This window comes from Anomaloglossus baeobatrachus, chromosome 3 (assembly GCF_048569485.1).
Source record: "Anomaloglossus baeobatrachus isolate aAnoBae1 chromosome 3, aAnoBae1.hap1, whole genome shotgun sequence".
In the NCBI taxonomy this organism is placed as follows: Eukaryota; Metazoa; Chordata; class Amphibia; order Anura; family Aromobatidae; genus Anomaloglossus; species Anomaloglossus baeobatrachus.
The window spans coordinates 577,290,403-577,314,327 of NC_134355.1; the positions used below are offsets into that span (position 1 = coordinate 577,290,403).

Genomic DNA, 23,925 nt, shown 5'->3' on the forward strand with positions numbered 1-23,925 from the left:
TCACCAGGAGTCCCCGTACTCGACCAACTGACTCCCTCAGCGTCTTTCTGACTGTCTTGCTGGTGACCGTTCTCCCCCGCTAACGGCTACTTCACGTGCAGGGTCTGACTAGGGTCAGCGTGCGTCCCGCTCGCAACCGCCGCGCTTCCCTCTCAGACTGGCTCTCCTCCTACTTTCCTGACAGCCGCTGCAACCTAGCTTCCAGCCCCTCCCCCTACACCCCTTGCTGAGATGTGGAGGCAAGCCCCCTCTTGGGTCTGCCCAAGGGTCCCCTCTCAAGGTGTGGGAGACCTGGTTGCTATGTGTCTTTGCGTACACACCCTATTCCAGCCTTCAGGATTACCTGGAAGTACTGCCCCAGCATGGGTGCAGTACTCAGTGGTGCCTGACCAGGTCAGGGGCGCCACAGCCCTTATACCATTCAGTGCTGATCTGTTGTGTGCCAACAAAAAAGTGGCCAGCCCCTACCTCCACATTGCAATATACAGTAATTATAGCAGGAGCCGCTCTCTGCTGGTCTCGTACAGCGCACATCTCGTTATACTGTACTCCACTTCCACTCCTGTGCTAAGGTAGCAGGATCCACTTAGCACAGGAAAAACTTGGTACTTGAGCCAATAAGTCTTGCCCCCAATGTGCTTGCTAGCGCCCAAAACACGTTGTACCTTTCTTTATAGAGCTTCATCATGTGTGGTGAATGCAGCAGGAACTGATGTGCAAAGAAGACGATGAGCTCCGTCATCCCTGGTTTGGTTTATCACCTACATCAAGATGTACATCCTGTACAGCACTTCAATGTGGACATGAATGCAGGAGGAGTGGGCAGCCACAGTTTGGTGAAACAGGAGACAGACTCACATGATGGTGTATCGGAAGCTTGCTCGCTTCTACATAGCTGAGTGCAACCACAGTGGAAGGAGTTTGGAGTTCAGATGTGAGGACTTCCTTCTCTCCCCCTGCTTGGTACTGCGCTTATCACACTCTACATTCCCGTACAGCACTTTGATGTAGGCTCTGACTGTAATGCGGGCGTCACACGAGAAGATATGTCGGCGGGGTCACGTCGTAAGTGACACACATCCGCATCGCTTGATATATCGTACTGTTACAGCTATGAACGAGCAGAAATACTCACCTTCTCGTTCATCGCTGACACGTTGCTCATTTTCTAAAAATCGCACAACCTGTTGTTCGTTCCCGACTCAGCACACGTCGCTCCGTGTGACATCCCGGGAACGATGAACTGCAGCTTACCTGCGTCCCGCCGGCAATGCTAAAGAAAGGAGGTGGGCGGGATGTTTACGTCCCGCTCAGCTCCGCCCCTCCGCTTCTATTGGCCGGACGCTGTGTGACGTCGCTGTGATGCCGAACGTCCCTCCCCCTTCAGGAAGTGAATGTTCGCCGCCCACAGCGACGTCGCTAAGCAGGTAAGTGCATGTGACGGGGGTTTAATGACTTTGTGCGCCACGGGCAACTAATTGCCCGTGACGCACAAACGACGTGAGCGGGTACGATCGCTCGTAAGATCGCACGATAGATCGTCCCGTGTGACGCCCGCATTAGTGTAGTAGGAGCCTCCCTGGTCTACACTGGTGAGTGGGTGGTGCGGCATCATTCTCCCTCAACACCCATTCCCCCAACTTGTGAGTGTAGTGCCAATGAGCCCGTCAGGGCACTTCTAGGTACTGCATCCTGTCAAAGATGCAGGGCCTACCCCCAGGGACCTGGAAGACCAATGCCGGTAACATCAAAACACATAAACATCCCCAGTTTCCCTCTCCCAATCAGTGGTGACTGACTAGTTTGGGACCCAATAGATGGCCACCCAGGGGTGGAGCCGATCCAGTCCACTAGACAGCGATCAGGTGGGAGGGGACAACAGTGAGACAGTAGAGAGTAGGTAGTGACAGTTGAAGGAGACGGACGTGTCTTCAGACAGGGTCGTGTAGCGGTGACCTAGCTGGTGAAGGAGAGTGGTTGCCAGGAAGGGTATGACAAGGTACCCCTGGAACCATAGCACTGACGGGGCAAAGGGCCCTAGGTCATGCAAACTCTTCAGGCTACCTGACAAATACTTGCACAGTGAGGGGACCATCCAGTACCTCACTGACCCAAGAGTCCGGGGGCACCAGCAGTAACGAGAGAGCCAGGGACCGCAAAAGAACACCGACTCTACAGGGTTCACACTGCCCACCGTACGGATCAGAGATAGAATGACACACAGGAGGGGACCTCCAGATGCTCCAAGCCATGGGGTTCCACCAAACCAGTAAGAGGTGCAGAGGAAAGAAGCCAACAGGTTACCACACCGGCACAGGGACAAAAGGGATCAGGGGTCGAAACCAGCCGTCCTCAGTGAATCAGCATTACCACCGCTGTGAGTAAACACCAGTTGCACTGCATTCCCATAGTGTGGTCTCCGTTCTTTCCACGCCGCACTCCATCATCCACCCCCTGGGTCTCAGCCCTACTTGCGGAGGGCCCAACATCAAAGCTGCCATCAACATCAGCCCCAGTGGCAATAGACTGTGCAGCGGCGGTTCCAAAACCATAACCGCAACCCGCGAGTGACGTCATGACATAAATGTGGCGCCCCTGAGGCTTCCGTCGTCACAGTGACATGGCACCTCAGCCAGAGGTGTGATGTCCCATTCTGGGTAAGGAAAGGAGTAAACGTCGGTCCACAGGCAAATTCACACTACACCCATTGTTAGGCACACACAGGGACCGGGGATAGTGGCAGCTACCCCCCATGCTGGATGCTGGGGGGGCATAAGACCCATCCCTTCTCCCATAGGGTGGGGTAGCAACTGGGGAGGTGGGAGGAGCCAACAGAGAGTAGAGGAGAGACATGAAGGTCAAGTTTAGTCAGATAGAGTTTGGAGTTGAAGGGAGTGAGAAGTCTGCGGGAGGCAGAGGAGGCAGATAGTCTAAGAGAGGAGAGGAGTGAGGAGTGAAACAGCAAGAGAAAGTGACGCTTCCTGGTGGAGACCCTGGGGCCCAGCTAGGCCCAGGTGACACCACAGCACAGCACAGTACAGCACAGAACTACAGAAAGGATTCCAGGGCCACTGCAAGGCTTTCAAGCCTGTGGCCTGTTCCACTGACCATCGGGTGGAGGGATCAGGCTGCATACAGGGAACGGTCCCTAGAAACTGGATGAAGAGAAGTCATTTCCAAAGGTGAACACCGAGGCCCAGGGTGGTTGCAAGCGCCCAGGGCCACATCCCACTGTAGAACCCCTGGGAAGAGGGCAGAGTACCATCCAGGCAAGCCTTCTTGTCCAGAACCTATAGTGGAGGCCAAGACAGGTTTATCCAGAAAAGTCAAGGCTTTGAAGACAGCTGAGGGAAGAGACACAACAGAGGGGTGCACCGGCTTTTATTCCCAGATCTACCCGGGATCGGCGGAGGTCCCTGACAGTGGGTCCCAGCAGTCCAAAGGCACCAGTGTGCTGCAGCCCTGGAACTGTGAGTAAACATCTTGAAACTGCACCCTCTGGTGTTGCCTCCATTATTTCGTCTGCACTGCACCATCTACAACACCCTCATAGACTCTTACAAGCACCAACGGTTGCCCCGGGGTACCGCTCCACCTGTGGGGAGCAGGACCATCCAAGCTGCCATTCCACCAGCCCCGGAGGCCCCATACAGCAGCGACGGCTTAATAGCCACAAACCACAGGTGGCGTCACGAATAACCTAAAAACTTTATTATTAATCACCACCCCCTACTGAAGCCATATTAGTTGACCCCGCCAGGGTCACGGAGTCGGGCTCCGCCACCACTGCCTACCCCTGGACTAGTCCGGCCTGACACCGGGTGTCCCATAGCCCTGAGGTGGGCGAGTCAAACTCTACTATCTCCCCTGTATATAACCCCTTTTCAAGCGACCCCTAGGGTCACATAACCGGGCAACGGCCATTACACACCCGTGACACAGCATCCCCATTTATATACAGCCCGAGACCGAGTACCCCATAGCCCTGGGCGGCTCATGAGTGTCGCCCATTGTGTCCTGAAGGGGTCAAATTTCCTATCTATTGGCCCATATATAAAAATGTTTTAGCTGTCATGTGACAAATACAACCATATTCTGTCAATAGTTCAGTTACAAACTGACAGAAGGCACACAGGGGCAGATAGATATATATATATATAGATAGATAGAGGGATAGATAGATAGATAGATATATAGATTCCCTTCATTCATGAGTGATGTCGTACATGGCATTCACAATTGTTTTATGTAACAAAAACATATATTCTATGAATTACTCCTCCATACAAAACAGATCAGATTGAAATGTTCTCCTTTTGGCTGGTACCTCTTACCACATACTCCAGGGTCATTGCCTCCTCAGCAGGAAGTCCTCAAAGTTATTGTGCAAAGGATGAATTGCAGAGTAAGAACAAAGCTGTAATTTATCCAGCCTTATTATCTAATTGGAAATGTGTGTAATTAGCCTTTCTCATCCTTCATATTATGTGCAAGGCCGTATTTGGCATTCATACTGACCTAGGAACATTAAGGTGTCACGCCCCTTACTAGTCAGACTTAAGGGTGCTTTACACGCTGCAATATTGGTAACGATATATCGTCGGGGTCACGTCGGTAGTGACGTACATCCGGCGCCGTTACCGACATCGCAGTGTGTAACACAAATGAGCGACAATCAATGAGCACAAAAACGTGAAAAATCGTTGCTCGTTGACACGTCGCTCATTTCCTTAATATCGTTGTTGCTGCAGATACGATGTTGTTTGTCGCTCCTGTGGCACCACACATCGCTATGTGTGACACCACAGGAACGACGAACATCTCCTTACCTGCGTCCACCGGCAATGCAGAAGTAAGGAGGTGGGCGGCATGTTACGTTCCGCTCATCTCCGCCCCTCCGCTTCTATTGGACGGCCGCTTAGTGACGTCGCAGTGACGTGGCTGTGATGCCGAACGCACCTTCCCCTTGAGGGAGGGATTGTGTGGCCGTCACAGCGACGTCGCTGAACAGGTATGTGCGTGTGACGCTGCCGTAGCGATAATGTTCGCTACGGCAGCGATCACCACATATCGTGCCACTGACGTGGGGCGGGTGCTATCGCACGTGACATCGCTAGCAATCGCTAGCGATATCGCAGTATGTAAAGCACCCTTAAGGGTACGTGCACACAACATCTCTTTCAGGCAGATCTGCTCTGTTACCCACCTGAAAAGCACGAAATAAAACTCTGGAAAGATTGGATATATGCCCTGCAGTGTTTAAATGACTTGCTGATCATATGTTCAGTCTTTTGAGCTTCTTTTACCTAGAGATGAGTGATCCTGCCAAGGATCAGATCGGTTAAGGATCACTGATCCCGACTGAGATCTCAATCGGATCTACGATCCTAGCCGAACCCATTAAATTTAACGGGAGGCAAAAGTGATGTGTTGTAAAATGGTATAGGGGATGGTAAAAGAAAATAATAAAGGGTTAAAACAGTACATACTTACCAACTCTCCATGGCTACATCGCTACTTCCGGTTCAATAATTCTCTCTAATACATATTAACTGCTTTTTCCCTACCGGCGTCTCTGACTGGCTGCCGTTGGACAATGCCCCCACCCTCTGAGACAGCGTATGTGATTGGTTGGAATTACAAGCACTATCTTTGTCCTTATACTGGTGATAAATAAATAAAATGATGTAGGGTCTCCCCGTTATGATACCAGCACAGATAAAGCCACGGCTACAGGCTGCAGCCCCCAGCCGTGCGCTTATCGTGGCTGTGTATCAAAATGAAAGAAATTGCATACAGCTTTTTTTTTTTATAAATATTTAAATAAATAAATAATATTTTCAGGCTGGAGAACCCCATGCTTATTGGGGGCCCCCAGCCTAATAATAGCAGCCTGCAGCGGCCCAGGATTGTCGCATCCACTAGATGGGACGACCACGGCACTTTAGCCAGATCTTCCCAATTGCCCTGGTGTAGTGGCAATTGGTGTAATAAGGAGTTAATGGCAGCCAACAGCTGCCACTAAACCCTAGATTAGTGATGGCTAGGGGGTCTATGAGACTCCCCCCATTACTAATCCTATAAGTATAGTAAAAAGAAATAAACACAAACACAGAAAAATGCTTTATTTTATTTTTTTAATTTCTCTTCCATCAATTTATTAAGCCCCAAAACACCCAGGTCCTACTATGATTTCTGCTTTGCTACATCTGAATTCACAATGAGCGGTATAGAACATGACTGCATGCTGTGCGCTCCAGGCAGAGAATTAATAAGCCACGGAATCAGTTGTGACATCACTCAGATTAGTTGCAGTCACAGCTAGAGGATCCAATAACCCTCCACCTGTGACTGCAGGTAACCTGACCTCAGGGGACCTCAAAGAACTCAGTGACCTTACCTCAGACGGTCAGGATACCTGCGGTCACAGGTGGAGGACCATGGGGACCGCCGATCGCATGGCTCATTCATTTTCTGCCTGAGGCTTACAGGGGCAGTCATGTTCTATGGCACTCGCTGTGAATTCAGATGTGGCAGAGCTGAAATCATTGTGGGACCTCATGTGGGTGCTTTTGGGGTTAATAAATTGGGGAAAGAGGTTTTTATATCTTTTATTTCAAATAAAGGATTTTTTGGTGTTTGAGGTTATTTCTTTTCACTTACAGATTAGTAATGGGGTGTCTCATAGACCCTCCCCATTACTAATCTAGGGATTAGTGGCAGCTGTGAGCTGTTATTAATGCTTTATTACCCCGATTGCCACCACACCAGGGCAATCAGGAAGAACCGTCTAAAGTGCTGGGATTGTCACATCAAATACATGCAACAATCCTGGGTGGCTACAGGCTGCTATTTTTAGGCTGGTGGGCCCAATAACCATGGATGTCCCCAGACTGAGAATACCAGCCCCCATCTGTCAGGCTTTGTCATGGCTGGTAGGAAAATTGGAGGGACTGCAAGCCATTTTCCCCAAATTAATTATTTAAATAATTAAGAAAAACAAAAAGTACATGTGGTTCTTATTTTGACACTCAGCCAAGTTAAGCACATGACTAGGGGCTGCAGCCTGTAGCCGTGGCTTATCTGTGCAGGTATCAATACAGGGGGATCTTACAAGATTTTTAATTTTTTTTATCTTATTATTTATCACCAGTAGAAGGACACTAAAGCTTCATTTACTATATGCAGCATCTATTATGAAATCTCATGACAAATCTACTTTAAGACCCAACAGTAGATTTCTTTATGAAATAAACAAACCAAACAGACAATGCCCAAAAATATACATTTTTTTTTACATTTTTCACAAATTATCCAAATTTTAACAAGTCAGTCAAACATTTCAAGCCATTCACCTTTTAAATATTAGAAGAACAGCAGTAACTTATGTAATTAGTGTGTAAGTTTAATAATTAATCTGGTCTTGCTATGTACTTTATCTTCTATTGTACTCTTTGTTTGACACATGTACATCCATAGTCATCTCTTTCTAGTTTTCTTTGGGAATCTTGCATATGAAACCAAATATGTCTATGCATTAAATATTATCAGTACAAGCTGCAAAATTATATGAACTAATGAGATGTCTATTTTGACTGTGTATTGCACAATACCTTTCATATGAGAAAGCATTTGTACGTATGTCATTCAATGAGCCAACACAGAGAGCCACTTGGTAAGAGCGGCTTCCACTCCCACAGACAGTATTTACAAGAATAACTGTTATGTAATTCTGTATTTGCATTCCATTGCAGGGGAAATTTGTGATCAAACATGGCTTTTCTTCAGGTAGCTTCCACTTGGAAGACGGTCACTAGTTTTAAAGATGCCATAAAAGATGTATGACGCCCTGGACCCCAGGGGTCACAGTACACTAACACACCCCCCCCCCCCCTCCCCTGGGTAGGTGACACCAGTCAATCAAACCCTTGTTGCCACCCTCCAGGCTTGATGTCCACACCAGGTGGGGCGGAGCCAGGCGGTTGACCCCACCCACCGAGGAGTTCACAGGCCTGGAGGCGGGAAAAGACAGTAGTTAGGTGGTAGATAGTGAAATTGAGAGAAGTAAAAACTGTTGGTGTCTGGGTTGGAGCCCAGGCACATTCAGCAAGGTCGGCAGACGGTGGTGGCCGTCTGCAGGAGTTGGTGTAGGTCAGCGGAACTGTAGGACCAGGGTCGGGCGGTGGCCCGCTGGTACCGAACCGGGGAGCAGATTGAAGCCAAGCACCAAGGCAGGGTACTCAGACCCCGACCAGGCTAGGAGCCGCTGAAAAGGTCAAATTATCTGATTGCGGTCTGGACCTCAGGGGTTCATTCCCATCTAAGTCCCGTCAGAAGGCAACAGCCAAACCTGTCTGGATAAGTGCCACCGCCAAGGGCCAGAGATCCAAGGGCCAGTGCCTGCGGGCAAACGGCTCTTCCGACCCGTACACGCCGGGGAGCGGACTACCCGTGGGAAGCCATAGGAGTCAAATACACTTACACAGGTGTAGGAAAACGACAGCCGCCATCAACCCGTCCGGGTAAAGTGAGAACACCGCAGCCGGCTGTGGGCCCCTTCCATCCAGCCATTTGGTTTACCAGAGACTCTGTCCTTCTGTGTCTGAGTGAGTACAACAGTGCCATCCGGCACCGTGCCGCACCGCAACGTGGCACCCGCACCCACGCTGCCTCCCCGCCTCGGCACCTGCACCTATACCTCCTCCCTACTCTCCAACCGGTGCCCCGGGACCAACAGCCCCTACCCACGGAGGGGTCAACACCTTAGCTGCTCTCCGCCATCGCTCCCGGGATCCCCCGTCACCAGCAGCGGTGGTGCCCACCATCACCACAAGCCGTCGGTGGCGTCACGACCGACATCCCCAAACATCCACCAAAAACCTCCCGTTTTCACTCGTGGGCGAGGAGGCACTGCTCGAGCCCCGGGTCCAGCCCCATGCTCGAGCCACCGAGGAGCAGAAGCACCGGACCCGAGCGCCAGCGATTCCAGACGAGCGGCGTTCCCCACCCCTCCGCCTGCGACAACTTGGCGTCACGAACAGGATCCTACCCGTCTACTTATCAGTAGAAGGGCGCGTTGCAGTCCCCGCCGGCGGTGTCCGGCCGAAAAATTTGAAAATCCGCCATCTTGGGTGCGAAAGTTCTCGCTCGAGTCGTCTTCCCCGAGCAGGGAAGGCGCGAAGGTGAAGCCCCGCCCCAAGTAAAAAGGAGGTGCGAGAGAGAACCAAGGGGGGGTGGGTGAAGGCCTGCCTCATGTAACCGAAGGGATAAAGGGCAGGGACGCCAGGACTCTGCCATCCATCCGGATCCTGGAAGCACACGCGCAAGATGTCCGTCCCGTCCGGCAACCCTGAGATCCCAGAGCCCGCGCCAGGAACAGCAGCGTGGGTGGAGGCCCGGACAGCGCAGATGTGCTGCCGCCTGCAGGCCCAAGTCCGGTTCCTGATGGAGCGATGGGTGGCCGAAATGGAGGAGGTGGCGGCGGCCGTGCGGAAATGCGAGGCGGAGGCAGTGCTGGAGGAGCAGGTAAGCGACCCATGCCCCTGTGTCCCGGAGGGACCGGTCGCTGCGGCTGAGGGGCCTGGTCTGTGCCCGTTCATCCTGCTGCCTCCCCAGCTACCCGTATTGGTTGTCGCTGCCCCGCCAGTCGGTCCATTGCCCCCAACACCGGCAGCGGAGTCTAACTCGCCCACCCAAAAGGACAAGCCTGTAGGCGCTGCCCGCGGACGACCCTATGAACAACCCGCACCGATCCCGTTACCGTGGAAGGTTCCTCGGGAGGTGTCCGTCTGTAAGGTGAAGCCGCCGGTCCCGGAAGTGACTGCGCACAAGGGAGTCCCGGCCCTGGCAGTCCGCCCGGCCACGGAAGTAATGGAAGCCGCCAGCAGGAGGGCCCAGCAGGTGAGGCCTGTCATCCTTGAACCCCACGCCTCGGCTGAGGCAGTGCTGGGTCGCCGCTGTAAGGCAGCATCACAGGCCACGTCACCGCAGGACTTCCCAGTGAGGGTATTGGTCGTAGCCGGTACGGGGGAGATCCGGCGGGGCCCGACCCACGCGCAGCAGGGGTACGCAGGTGCCCCCTTTTGGGATCGGCAGCCGAGCCAGCTGGGCCGCGAGATTGCGGCCAGAGAGCAGCAGAGATCTGAAGTGCTGGCCCGCACAATCCAGGAAAAATACAATCTCCGGAACGCCACCTACCGGGTGCGGGGCTCAATCTACGAGGGCCAGGTCAGGCGGTTCGATCCCCAGTGAGGATATGGGTTCATTTACGAGCCGAGCCTGGAGGCCGAAATCTTTGTGGCTCGCAGAGATGTGAACTCCCATCTTCCAACGAGCCACCCTGGCCGTGACCTGCAACCGGGTGACCTGGTGACGTATGTTGCGGGCGGGGAGGGGACGCTGCGCTCACCCACTGCTCGGGTCCGGCGGCTGCTGCTGCTCGCTCGGTCGGTGGCTCGAGCGGTGGGCCGGATCCCGGGGACTCGAGCGGCGCTCCTCGCCTGTGAGTGAAACGGGGGGTTGTTTGGTTTAGGGATATTGTCCGTGACGCCACCCACGGATGTGGTGAGGTTGTGGCACCACCGCTGCTCTGGACAGGAATCCCGGGAGCGGTGACAGGGAGCAGCTTGGATGTTGTTTTCTCCCTTCCGTGGGTAGGGGGGTCGGTTGTCCCAGGGCCCGGTGAGGGAGGGATGGCAGGCGGGTTACGGGGCCTGGTGAGGTGCAGGGTCGCGGGGGCAGCGCGGTGCCGCACGGCACGGTGGTACTCACTCAGCCAATGATGAATGCAAAGTCTCCGGTAAAACAAACGGCTGGATGTACGGGTCCCACAGACGGCTGCGGTTGTTCTCCTCCCGGTAGGTTGGTGGTGACTGCCTTTCCCTGCACCTGTGTTATGTTCACGGTTCCAATGGCTTCCCACCGGTAACCCGCTCCCCAGCTTGGATGGATGCTGAGGGAGCCCCTTTTGCCCGCAGGCTCTGGCCCTAGGAACTGTAGCCTTGGCGGTGACTGTATTTACCTTCACGGTTTGAGCTGTTGCCTTCAATCAGGTCTTGACTGCTGGGAAACCCCGGAGGTTCCCTTCGCTAACGGATTTGACCGGTTTTACGGCGACTCCTAGCCTGGTCGGGGTCCGTAAGCCCTGCCGAATGGTGCTGGCTTCTCTTCGCTCCCCGATCCAGTACCGGCGGGCCACCGCCCGTCCCCGGTCCTTACGGTTCACGTCAATCAGCCCCTCCTGCAGACGGTCACCACCGTCTGCCAACCTTGCTGTATGTGCCCGGGCCACGCACCCGGACACGGTAAGTCTCCTCTACTGCCACTTCACTCCTCAAACTCCAAAACTGATCTCTTCTCTTCCTCAACTACTCTGACTTCCTTTTCCCGCCCCCAGGAGTGTGAACTCCTTGGTGGGCGGGGCCAACCGCCTGGCCCACCCCCTGGTGTGGACATCAGCCCCTGGAGGGAGGCAACAAGGATTTGTGTTTGACCTTGATGTGCCTAGCCGGGGTGTGGGGTGTGTTGTTGTAGTACCTGTGACGTACTGGCTTGTCCAGGGCGCCACACGTACACCCGACACTGCGGGGAGTGGGGCTGGTTTGCCCTTGATGTAAAGGAGAGAGAAAGCCGCAGTGTCCCTAGGTGGCCCCAGTCCCCTCCCTCACCGTACCATCCGGATGTGGAGCTGGAGGAGTATGAGGAAGGCAACCTCAAGTAAAGGCAGCGGATCTCCGTTGCAGCAGAGCTGTTGTCCCCCGTTGGGACCCTAAGTTATGTTTTCTTAACCCCTAAGAGCCCTGCCCACATGAGAAATCATGAACATGGCCGAGAACTTGCAGGCCACCCACAAACTGGTGGGCTTGTAAATAATTCCGGGCTGGAGTTCCGTTAACCGCCTCCGGAGAGGCAGGTTGGAGGAAGGACCCGCAGCAGAGATGGCTGGGGTCCGGACACCACCAGGACCGGTGACCATCCTCCGGGGTCAGGGGTCCCCCCTGGACGTGGGGCACCCTGAATGACAACCAGGTGCAAGACACCGTACCCGTTCCCGCTGTTCAGGGCGACCTGAACCAGGTTCCTGTTTTCCGGACTGGGGAAAAGGGGTGCTGCCCGCTTCTTAGGGGCAGCAGCAAGGTTTAGGTTGTTTGGGAGGGAAAGCGGAAGAACTGGGACCCGTCCGTTGTTATTAAAAATGTTCTATTATTACTGTTAGCAACGTTTGAAGTAACATGCCTCCCATCAGGGAAGATTTGTAAATATGCATACCGTTTGTTTTTCCCTGTTATTTATATTTTTCAGAAAATAAAACCGGTGATGGACGGGCAGCCCGTGGACGGTCTGCGTTTTACCAAGGGGGAGTGTGACGCCCTGGACCCCCAGGGGTCACAGTACACTAACATCACACACACACACCCTCCCCTGGGTAGGTGACACCAGTCAATCAAACCCTTGTTGCCACCCTCCAGGCTTGATGTCCACACCAGGTGGGGCGGAGCCAGGCGGTTGACCCCACCCACCGAGGAGTTCACAGGCCTGGAGGTGGGAAAAGACAGTAGTTAGGTGGTAGACAGTGAAAGTGAGAGGAGTAAAAACTGTTGGTGTCTGGGTTGGAGCCCAGGCACGTTCAGCAAGGTCGGCAGATGGTGGTGGCCGTCTGCAGGAGTTGGTGTAGGTCAGTGGAACCGGGGTCGGGCGGTGGCCCACCGGTACTGAACTGGGGAGCAGATTGAAGCCAAGCATCAAGGCAGGGTACTCAGACTCCGACCAGGCTAGGAGCCGCCGAAAAGGTCAAATTATCTGATTGCGGTCTGGACCTCAGGGGTTCATTCCCACCTAAGTCCCATCAGAAGGCAACAGCCCAACCCGTCCAGATAAGTGCCACCGCCAAGGGCCAGAGATCCAAGGGCCAGCGCCTGCGGGCAAACGGGCTCTCCCGACACATACACGCCGGGGAGCGGACTACCCGTAGGAAGCCATAGGAGTCAAATACACTTACACAGGTGCAGGAAAACGACAGCCGCCATCAACCCGTCTGGGTAGAATGAGAACACCGCAGCCAGCTGTGGGCCCCGTCCATCCAGCCATTTGGTTTACTAGAGACTCTGTCCTTCTGTGTCTGAGTGAGTACAACAGTGCCATCCGGCACCGCGCTGCACCGCAAAGTTGCACCCGTGCCCACGCTGCCTCCCCGCCTCGGCACCTGCACCTATACCTCCTCCCTACTCTCCAACCGGGGCCCCGGGACCAACAGCCCCTACCCACGGAGGGGTCAACACCTTAGCTGCTCTCCGCCATCGCTCCCGGGATCCCCCGTCACCAGCAGCGGTGGTGCCTACCATCACCACAACCCGTGGGTGGCGTCACGACCGACATCCTCAAACATCCACCAAAAACCTCCCCTTTTCACTCGTGGGCGAGGAGGCGCTGCTCAAGCCCCGGGTCCGGCCCCGTGCTCGAGCCACCGAGGAGCAGAAGCACCGGACCCGAGCGCCAGCGATTCCAGACGAGAGGCGTTCCCCACCCCTCCGCCCGCGACAGATACTCCAGGATTCCAGCATATCCTGAAGCATTTTCCTCACAAGTCTGACTTCTAGCCAAGACATCCACAGCTATTTTGTTCAGTCTACTAATGAAAATACACTAAAGGCTGTCCATATATGTATGCTGTCAGCAAAGATATTGTTATTAATAATAAAAATAATATTAATAACAGTATTATTTCTCTAACGCTAACCTATTCCACAGCTCTTTCCAAATCAGAGGGGATATGTACAGACAATGTAAGACATTACAGAGTTAAGCTATGTGCCCACGGGCGCTCGTACCTGCAGATGTATCCGCAGGTACGAGCGCATGTTTCCCACAGCTGCCAGCCGGCGTCCGCAGCTATTTTTATCTGCTAGATTACAGCGGAATAGCTGCAGGAAACATGCGGACATTCATGCAGCTTACCTGCTGACGTCCCGGCCTCTTATCTCCATAGCGGAGGGCCGGGACATCCGCAGGTAATTCTGCATGAATAATTGACATGCAATTATACATGCGGATGCCTACATCTGCAGCATGGTCGGCAGCTGCACTTTCCGCAGCGTGGACACAGCACTCAACATGTCCCATAGGATAACATGGGGAGTGACTGTACATGCTAAAACCTGCGGATTTATCTGGAAAATCCAGAAAAATCCGCAGGTTTTCCGCGGCAAAATCCGCAGAAACAAGGTCCCGTGGGCACATAGCCTTAGACTATGTGCGCACGTTGCCTTTTTTTGTGACCACAAAGATTCAGTGGTTTTGTGCGTTGGCGGCAATAAAATGCACAAAAACGCACCTGCGGTAAAAAAAACGCATAAAAAATGCATGCGGTTTTGCGTGTTTTACAGCATTTTTTGCCGCGTTTTTGTTGCTGCGTTTTTTCCAATGCATTCCATGGGTGAAAAACACAAGCAAAAATGCAGAAATAATTGACATTTTGCATTTTTGTGGTCACCACAAAAATGCACCTAAAATAAAAGTGCACTGTGAAAACTCATAGACTTTGCTGGGGAAGCAAAGTCATGCAGTTTTAAGACCAAAAACGCGCCCAAAAAAATGCGCAAAAACGCCGCGAAAAACGCACCATGATCGCATAGCCTAACACATCATTCAACAATAACAAAAGGAGTGAAGACCCTGTTCATAGCCTCCAGCCTGGGCCCCATGCTGCTATATATGAGCCTCCAGCTGGTATATATGGGCCTCCATCTTTGGTATATATGCCCCCTGTTCTGCATTAAAACAAAATCATATACTCACCTAATGCAGCAGGTTTTGATCGATGCAGTGCGGGGAGGACATCACGCACACAAGACATCAGACTGCCGTCGCTTAGCGATGACGTCACCACCCTGGGACTCTGATGTCCTGCACGTGTGCTCTAATCAGTGGCGGTGCAGAGAGATTTTGTCTCCCAGCCCTACTGCAGAGATTAACTATATCGATGCTCTGTGCACGCCGATCTAGTTAACAGTAGCGCAGCTCCGGGTGGGCCCCTGATGAGCATGGGGCCCGGGGTGACCGCACCCTCTGCCCTACGATAGTGTGAGCGAAATACTCTGCTTCTATGCCCTTGGAACTCCAAATTAATAAGATTTGTTTTACAAGCGCTTGGAGAAATCAATACAGTACAGCCAAGCACGGAGTACTGAGAGATTCTGTTTTATTACATCATGTGACCAGCTTATATAGTACCTCAAACAAAGAAATTACTATGCACCAATAAGAGCTGCAGGGGTGTGTGCAGAAATGTGAAACTTCCCCGCCCATCAGTGTTAGCTGAAACCTATAACAGCATTCAGTTGTAAGACAAGATGGTTTCTATAGAATACAAAATGGCTTGTATTCTCTCACAGTAGCTGAGCTACTGCTTAACGATCTGGTTTTTAGTAGCTATGATGTCAGATACCTAACATATGTCCTATTACGTGAAGAATAGTAAACTCTTTGATATCAGTTATTTCAGCTGGATTATCAGAAAATCCTACATTTACCTTTCTTCTTCTCTTCTTTTTTGAGGTCTTCAGTTTCCCGCTCTGTTTTAGGATGGCTTTAAATGTAACTGGAGAAATCTGGGCTGTTACTTTAATTTTCAAGCGTGCTAGTTTTCCTGGCAGGATGGAGGAACAGAAAGCTTTATATACCACTATCGATGTATAATATGAAACTGAATTTTGCAGACGACATTGTAGGCATTGCCCTCTTTTTTAAATTTTCTCCATACAAATGGTTCAGTGTGGTCTAAAAACAAAAAGAAATATATACACACACATGTCTACTGCTCCTCCACCATTTCTCTGTACCGCTGTTTGGGTCCCTTCCAGGTTCCTCATTTCCTCTCCTAGCAGAGTTGCACTTAAAGCACCACTCCAGTGTTGTTGTTTTATTGTTTTGTTTTTTTTTGAGCGTTGTAGTGATGAGTCTAATCTAAATCCACTGAGTCTAGTCTTATATCACCCGTCCTCACCTTTAATTACCAACGCCACTCCGGTCCTATGGTGATATCTTCTGACTGCAACTTCTGACTAGCCGAAAGTCAGAGGTAATGATCGCCATCTTTTAATGCAAGTCTATGAGAGCCAGAAAAATGCTCTCATAGACTTACATTAAAAAGTGACCTCCGGCATGCTCCATGAAACACTGGAGTGATCTAGGAGGTCACAAACTGCTGGAGATCAACTGGAGTGGCAGTGATAGAAGATCAAGATGGTGGAGGGTTCGTATATGAGTAGGCCACAGCAACTTGGTTTAAAAGCACCACACCAGCATCGCAATAAAAACAAACCGCTGGAGTGTTACTTTGACTGTTGCACCAGTCAGCGGCCATAGCAGTGATATGATGTTGGATGTGGTCACCGGTTGACCATTGCAGCCACTGATTGGCTGCAGTGCTCATCCTATCTACACCGAGACATGATACTAAAAAACCCTCAGAGACCCAAAAACAGCAGTACAGAGGAGCAGAAGGGGTAGGTAAGTTTTTTATTTTTAGACCATGATTTGCCTATTTTAATTTTTATGATTATTGGAACAGAAATAACTTTCAGAACATGAAGTGAAACCAAGACAAATACAATGTCTTTATTTTTTTCGCTTATTAAATAAAATGGAGACCTTGTGCACAGGAATACGGCATTTTGTGCTGCCATTCAAGCTCTGGATGGTGCGGTATGTATGAAGTATTCGTCTACACTATCGAGCAAAAGTATAAAGGCAACGCTTTTGTTTTTGCTCCCATTTCTCATGAGCTGAACTCAAAGATCTGCAACTTTTCTATGTATATAAGAGGCCTTTTTTCTCTCAAATTCTGATCACAAATTTGTCTAAATCTGTGTTTACCTCACAGGTGTGGCATATCAGGATGCTGATTAGAAAGCATGATTATTACACAGGTGTGCCTTAGACTGGCCACAATAAAAGGACACTATAAAATATGCAGTTTTATCACACAGCACAATGCCACAGATGCCACAAGTTTTGGGGGAGCATGTAATTGGCATACTAACTGCAGAAATGTTCACCAGAGCTGTTGCCAGTGAACTGAATGCTCATTTCTCCTCCATAAGCCGTCTGTTTGGCATTTCAGAGTATTTGGCAGGTCAGTGATGGCCCCGAGGTGTACAATAAAAGGGAGGAGGATGGAGGATGAGATGATGGTGGGATGATGGAGGGTAAGGAGGTTGGGCGTTGTGGTTGTCTCATGACGCCACCTGCGGTATGAGGCCAGGGATTAGCCGCTGCTGCGGTCGCTGTCCTTTGGGGCGGATAGTGTCACAGCTAGGATAGTTCAGCTTCCCGCAGGTGAAGCTAGGCCCCAGGGAGGATGATGGCGGTAGTAGTGGCCTTGGGTGCCGAAGCGCAGGTGTCGCGGGCGGGGAGGAGGGTGTCAGCACACCGCGCTCACCCCTTCTGCTCGGGTCCGGCAGCTGCTCCTGGTGGCTCGAGCTGTAGGCCGGATCCCGGGGTTTCTCGAGCGACACTCCTCGTCCGTGAGTGAAAGGGGGATGTTTGTTGGGTGTGGGGATTGTTATAGTTCGTGACGCCACCCACGGTTGTGGTGATTGCACCACCGCTGCTCAGTATGGGGGTCCCTGGGATGGTGATGCAGAGCAGCCAGGTGTTGTGTTGCCCCTCCGTGGGTAGGGGTTGGTGATCCCGGGGCCCGGTGATGAGATGTGAAGTGTAGGGCCTGGAGGGCGCAGGGACGCGGGGGCAGCGCTGTGCCTTGCGGCACTGTGGTACTCCCTCAGCCTGAGACGTGGACACAGTTTGTACGGTAAACCAACGGCTGGTAGGACGGTCCCTGGGGAAACTGGTGCCCTGGCGGTGGCGGTGTCTCCCCGGTTCAGGTTGGGCTGTTGCCTTCAATCGGGACTTGGTTGTTGGGGGATCTGCGTCCCCGTCACTGACGGATTTGGCAAATCTGGCGACTCCTAGCCTTGCCGGGGTCCGAGAGGCCCCTGCCCTGGTGCTGACTGTCCTTCGGAACACTGCTCCAGACCACCGGGCACACAGCCAACGGGGTCCTTCCAGGAACTTCCAAACGGTCCCCCCTCCAGACAGTCACCGCCGTCGCTGACCTTGCTGATCTGGCCCTCCACAAAACTGGACCCTTCAGGCTGTCTTTCTCTTCTGTCACTTCACTTGCTTTCCTCCTTTTCTACTTTCACTTTCACTTTCTTAACTCCTCTACTTCACTCAACTTCACTCTTGCCCTGCCTGGGCTACTCTGTTGTTTACTCCTTCCACTTCCTCCTCCTGGACTCATCTGCCTGGTTTCTTCCTGCCTCCAGAGTTGTGAGCTCCTCGGTGGGCGGAGCCAACCGCCTGGCCCACCCCCTGGTGTGCATCATCAAACTCCTGGAGGAAGGCAACAAGGATTTCTGGTTAGCTGTGATGTGCCTACCTGGAGTGTGGGGTGTGGTGGTGTTGTAACCCGTGTCCCCTGGCTTGCCCAGGGCGACACATTCCCCCTTAGCAAAATGCAGACCGTCCGCGGGCTGCCGTCCTACACCGGTTTTATTTTTCTGTAAAAAGGGGTAACAAGGTTAAACAAACATGAATAACATTTTTAATCAAAACTCTTCCCAAGACGGGAGGCACATTTACTTTTAACGTTACAACGGTATACGGTCACGGTTTCCGCTCTCTCCCACCCAAGCAACCTGGCCCTGATGCTGCCCCTAAAGCCCAGGCAGCACCCCTTGACCCACAGTCCAGCACAAGTTACCCGAGCGGGATCTGTCCTTCCCCTCCAGAGGGTGGCCACCGGTTCCTTTGGTGGCTGGGCCCTAGCCTGCTCTGCTCAGGGCCCTCCCTCCAACCTGCCTCTCCGGAGACGGCATGGCGGAAACGGTAACGGTAACCAACATATTTACAAGCCACTTAACGTTTGTGGTGCCCTGCAAGTTCACGGGCTTGTCCATGGATAGTCCTCCATGCAAAACTTTAAACGGTCCCCACGGGGACAACGGTGCCGGCTCCTGCCGGTTCAAATCACATCAGCAAATCAGGTTAAACTTCAGGCATTTTCATTTTCCTTATCATTTTTAAAAACTTTTAAACAAACTTGAACTCACTGGTGGTCCCAACGGGGACTGTGCAGCGGGCATCCGCTGCCCTCGAGGCGGCTACCACCGCAGGGAGTCGGCCCACTCCGAGACCGAGCGGTACATGGGATTTTCCTCCCACTGGCAGTTCAACCCCGAACCGCTGACAGCCGTTAGGAATGGCGGCGGAGGCGGCATACTTGGGACCTCTTCCTCCATCAACGACATCCCCTTCGGACCTCCAGCCGCGGTGCTGATGTCTGTCTCCCACTCAATCAGGGCCGGTTCTGGGGTTTGGGTGGACTGATCGCGACGCGGCACGGTCGCAGCGGCCCCTTGCTCACGGGCCCCCACTACGGCAACCATCCTTCGCATCTCTGCCTTCCAATCCATCAGCTGCTGCAGGCTCTGCGCCCTCACCTTCACGCAGAATCGGCCCAACTCCCGCTCCAGCCACGCAGCGGTCCCGGCGGGGAGCTCACCCGGGCCGCAGTCCTCAAACGCTACTCTGCCTCGTTTCCCCCAGAGCTTGGGTACTCCGGTGGCGGGTATTCCCGCACTCCAATTCGAGGACGCTGCCATTTCTCCATTCGTGTCCCGTCTTTCTTTAGCTGCGTTGTTACATGCAGCCAGCCGCCATCGCGTCCCCCTTAGCTCTTTCCGGCCCCTCCTCTCTCGGGGCGGGGTTTTGGCCTTCGCGCCTCTACTGCTCGAGAAGACGCTCGAGCGGGAACTTTTCGCGCCAAAGATGGTGGCTTCTGAAATTTTTCTGCCGGATACCTCCGGCGGTAACAAGGCGCACCTCTACCAGACGGCAGAGCGGTAAGATCCTGTTCGTGACGCCAAGTTGTCGCGGGCGGGGAGGAGGGTGTCAGCACACCGCGCTCACCCCTTCTGCTCGGGTCCGGCAGCTGCTCCTGGTGGCTCGAGCTGTAGGCCGGATCCCGGGGTTTCTCGAGCGACACTCCTCGCCCGTGAGTGAAAGGGGGATGTTTGTTGGGTGTGGGGATTGTTATAGTTCGTGACGCCACCCACGGTTGTGGTGATTGCACCACCGCTGCTCAGTATGGGGGTCCCTGGGATGGTGATGCGGAGCAGCCAGGTGTTGTGTTGCCCCTCCGTGGGTAGGGGTTGGTGATCCCGGGGCCCGGTGATGAGATGTGAAGTGTAGGGCCTGGAGGGCGCAGGGACGCGGGGGCAGCGCTGTGCCTTGCGGCACTGTGGTACTCACTCAGCCTGAGATGTGGACACAGTTTGTACGGTAAACCAACGGCTGGTAGGACGGTCCCACAGACGGCTGCACCTGCACTCCCGGTAGGTGACGGTGATGTCCCTCTTCCTTGCACCTATGTTGGACTCGTGGTATCGGTGGATTCCCTCCGGTTACCCGCTCCCCGACTGCAATCTGGGCCGGAGGAGCTCTACACTTTGCCCGCAGGCGCTGGCCCTGGGGAAACTGGTGCCCTGGCGGTGGCGGTGTCTCCCCGGTTCAGGTTGGGCTGTTGCCTTCAATCGGGACTTGGTTGTTGGGGGATCTGCGTCCCCGTCACTGACGGATTTGGCAAATCTGGCGACTCCTAGCCTTGCCGGGGTCCGAGAGGCCCCTGCCCTGGTGCTGACTGTCCTTCAGAACACTGCTCCAGACCACCGGGCACACAGCCAACGGGGTCCTTCCAGGAACTTCCAAACGGTCCCCCCTCCAGACAGTCACCGCCGTCGCTGACCTTGCTGATCTGGCCCTCCACAAAGCTGGACCCTTCAGGCTGTCTTTCTCTTCTGTCACTTCACTTGCTTTCCTCCTTTTCTACTTTCACTTTCACTTTCTTAACTCCTCTACTTCACTCAACTTCACTCTTGCCCTGCCTGGGCTACTCTGTTGTTTACTCCTTCCACTTCCTCCTCCTGGACTCATCTGCCTGGTTTCTTCCTGCCTCCAGAGTTGTGAGCTCCTCGGTGGGCGGAGCCAACTGCCTGGCCCACCCCCTGGTGTGCATCATCAAACTCCTGGAGGAAGGCAACAAGGATTTCTGGTTAGCTGTGATGTGCCTACCTGGAGTGTGGGGTGTGGTGGTGTTGTAACCCGTGTCCCCTGGCTTGCCCAGGGCGACACACAGGCGATGGCAATGAAGAGCTGACACAGTAGTTGTGGTTCCAGGTCTTTTACTCACAGTTCAGTTGTCACCCTTGGAGTGCCAGTTTCTACCGTGATGGGCCCCAATCCTGGGTACCTCAGAAATCACCACCAGTGTTGTGGAGTGTGAGACCTTCCTTTCTTGCACTTTCTGTGTGGATCCCCTTGACCTGAAGATCAGTGTTAAAGTTCCTGTCCCGTTCGCAGGCAGCGTGAATCAAACGTGGGCCCGACCGTGGTCCTGACTCCTGACTCCTTCAGAATCTGGTGGCGCAACTTTTAGTGTGCGCCACCCTAGGGCTCTGCACCCTGAACTGTGCTTGTGCTGAGGGAACTATTGAGCTCTTCCTCCAGCTACCCTGTTGCTCCTGTGTCCCTCAGCTCCACTGGTCGTCTCCTGCTCCTTTCAGTCTGCCCAGTCCTAACTGCACTCTGCACAGCGACCATGTTGTTCTGAGTCTCAGACTATTCTGAGGTAAAAACTGTATTCTCTCACTTCCCCTGTGCTGCCCACACCTTCCTGATGACTCACTGGTGGCTGGGAAAAACCTGTTGTTATGGTGGCCACCTTTAGCCCAGTTCCAGCGGGAAAGCACCTAAGCTGTGTGTGTTGTGTAAGTGAATACCAGTGGTTAACCTCCTCCTTACCAGGTATGAGTACTGCACCTTAAGTGAGATGCAATACCCTGTAGCGACTGAAGCCTCACAGGCGCTACACATCCAAGCGGCTTCACAACTGCAGACCACGTGTAACCAGCTTAGTCCAGTACCTCCATATCCAGGATCTTCACCTCCAAGATCGTCTGAGACCGGTCACCTGGACAGCTGCTGCAACTATCGGTTTGCATAACCAAAGAATTTCTGCACAAACTTTCAGACACTGTTTCAGGGAAGCTCATCTGCTGATCGTCGTCCTCACTGGGGTGTCCACCTGACTGCAGTTCATCGTCTTAACTGACTTGATTGGGCAAATGCTCACATTCAATGGCGTCTGACATGTTGGTGTTCTCTTCGTGGACCAATCTCGGTTTCCACTGTACAGGTCAGAAGAGAGATTGGTGAATGGTGGTCACACTAGACACTGACTTGCTTTCTGACCCCCCCCTACCACCGGACTCCCTAATAATTTAAAACTCACATTTTAGAGTGGTCTTTTATTGTGGCCAGGATAAGGCCCACCTGTGCAATAATAACGCTGTTTAATCAGCATTTTGATGCCACACCTGTGAGGTGGATGGAATATATCAGCAAAGGAGAAATGCACTGCTCACTAACACAGATGTCACTAAACTGAGGGAAAAAGTCCTTTTGTGTAGAAAAAGTCTTATATCTTTGAGTTCAGCTCATGAAAAATGGAAGCAAAAACAAAAGTGCTGCATTTATATTTTTGTTGAGTGTAGAAGTATAGAGCATTTGATAACACACGCAATGCTTTTTTGGTTTTGTTTTTTTCGGGGGGGAGAATTTTTACCAAAATCATCTAAAAAAAAGCTATACCCCTGCTAATACTTGTTAATGTCTCCAGATATAAGTGATCTGGCATCTTATAGGACTATACCCGTATCCTTGCAACATCTAATGCTTAACGATTAAAGCAGGAAGCCATACTTACCTTGATTTCTCTCTGTAAGAGCCTCCAGGATGTCAGTGGCCGGTAGTTCTCCGAGGCAGTTATCATCAATGTCAAGTTCAGAAAGCTGCTCAGAATAGCGGATGAGACTGGGAAGTATAAAGTAACTGTCATCAGAGATTGGGATTACTGTGATATATCTCAGGATACATAGACTTCCACTATACATAACGTTTCACACTTCAGTTTTGTCTCTACAAAGTTTTCATGGGATACACTGATTTTTGTGAACCTCTTAGGACATTCGGGTAATTTCATTTCTGATCATTTCTTTCCATTTGTTTGGGCCAGTCTTGTAAATTTCATTTGATTCTATATAATTTTGCCAGCAATATTTGCCTACAATGTTCTGAGTGAGAGAAGTCTATTCACTTGGCATGGAACTTTACTAAATCTCAGCGGCATGTCTGGTCTGAATGAAAGGTCTTGATATTGGATTGTGTCAGACTGTTTTTATGTAAATGTGACCTAAATGATTCAAGGTTGGACTATTGTTCAGGAACATTCCTGGTAAATTACAGTGGTAGTGGAGATCCCTGTTGAGGCTGCTTTCACACTACGTTTTTTTAACATGCGTCATGAACTTTTTTTGCTGCAAAAGCGGATCCTGCTTTTACAGCAAAAAAACGCATGCAAACGCATGTACTATTTTGCAGGATCCTGCCACTTTAAGTTTATGTGCGGGCATTGGAGTCATGTGATTGGGAGTGAGGGGAACTGAACGTGAAAGACTGGGAGCTGGCTTCTGACAGCTGTGGAGTCTCATAACCAAGGTAAACATCGGGTAACTTGCTTGGATACCCGATATTTACTTTGGTTACGAGCGTCTGCAGCTGCTAGGAGCCGGTTGCCTGTTCCTTGCACACATAACCAAGATAAATATCGGGTAACTAAGACTGCGGTTACCCGATGTTTACCTTGGTTAAGAGCGTCCTCTGCTCTCAGGCAGGGGAGAGTGGAGAGAGAGGGAGGGGGAGACAGGGAGGTGGAGAGAGAGGGAGAAGGAGGGAGAGAGGGGGAGGGAGGTGGAGAGAGGGACTGATCACCCGAGGCTGGTTTCTGGGCATGCTCAGTAGAGCAAG

At 52.3% G+C, this 23,925-nt stretch overlaps 1 protein-coding gene across 1 annotated transcript in view; it reads right to left on the bottom strand.

Annotated features, from left to right (window-relative positions):
• Nucleotides 1-23,925, bottom strand: part of LOC142295597 (uncharacterized) — a 97,202-nt gene that overhangs the window by 27,402 nt on the left and 45,875 nt on the right. The window contains exons 9-10 of the mRNA XM_075338700.1: nucleotides 22,826-22,932; nucleotides 15,528-15,643 (exon numbers count right to left, since the gene is read on the bottom strand). Of these exons, the coding sequence (XP_075194815.1) occupies nucleotides 15,528-15,643; nucleotides 22,826-22,932 (223 nt within the window). The remainder of the gene's footprint in view (nucleotides 1-15,527; nucleotides 15,644-22,825; nucleotides 22,933-23,925) is intronic.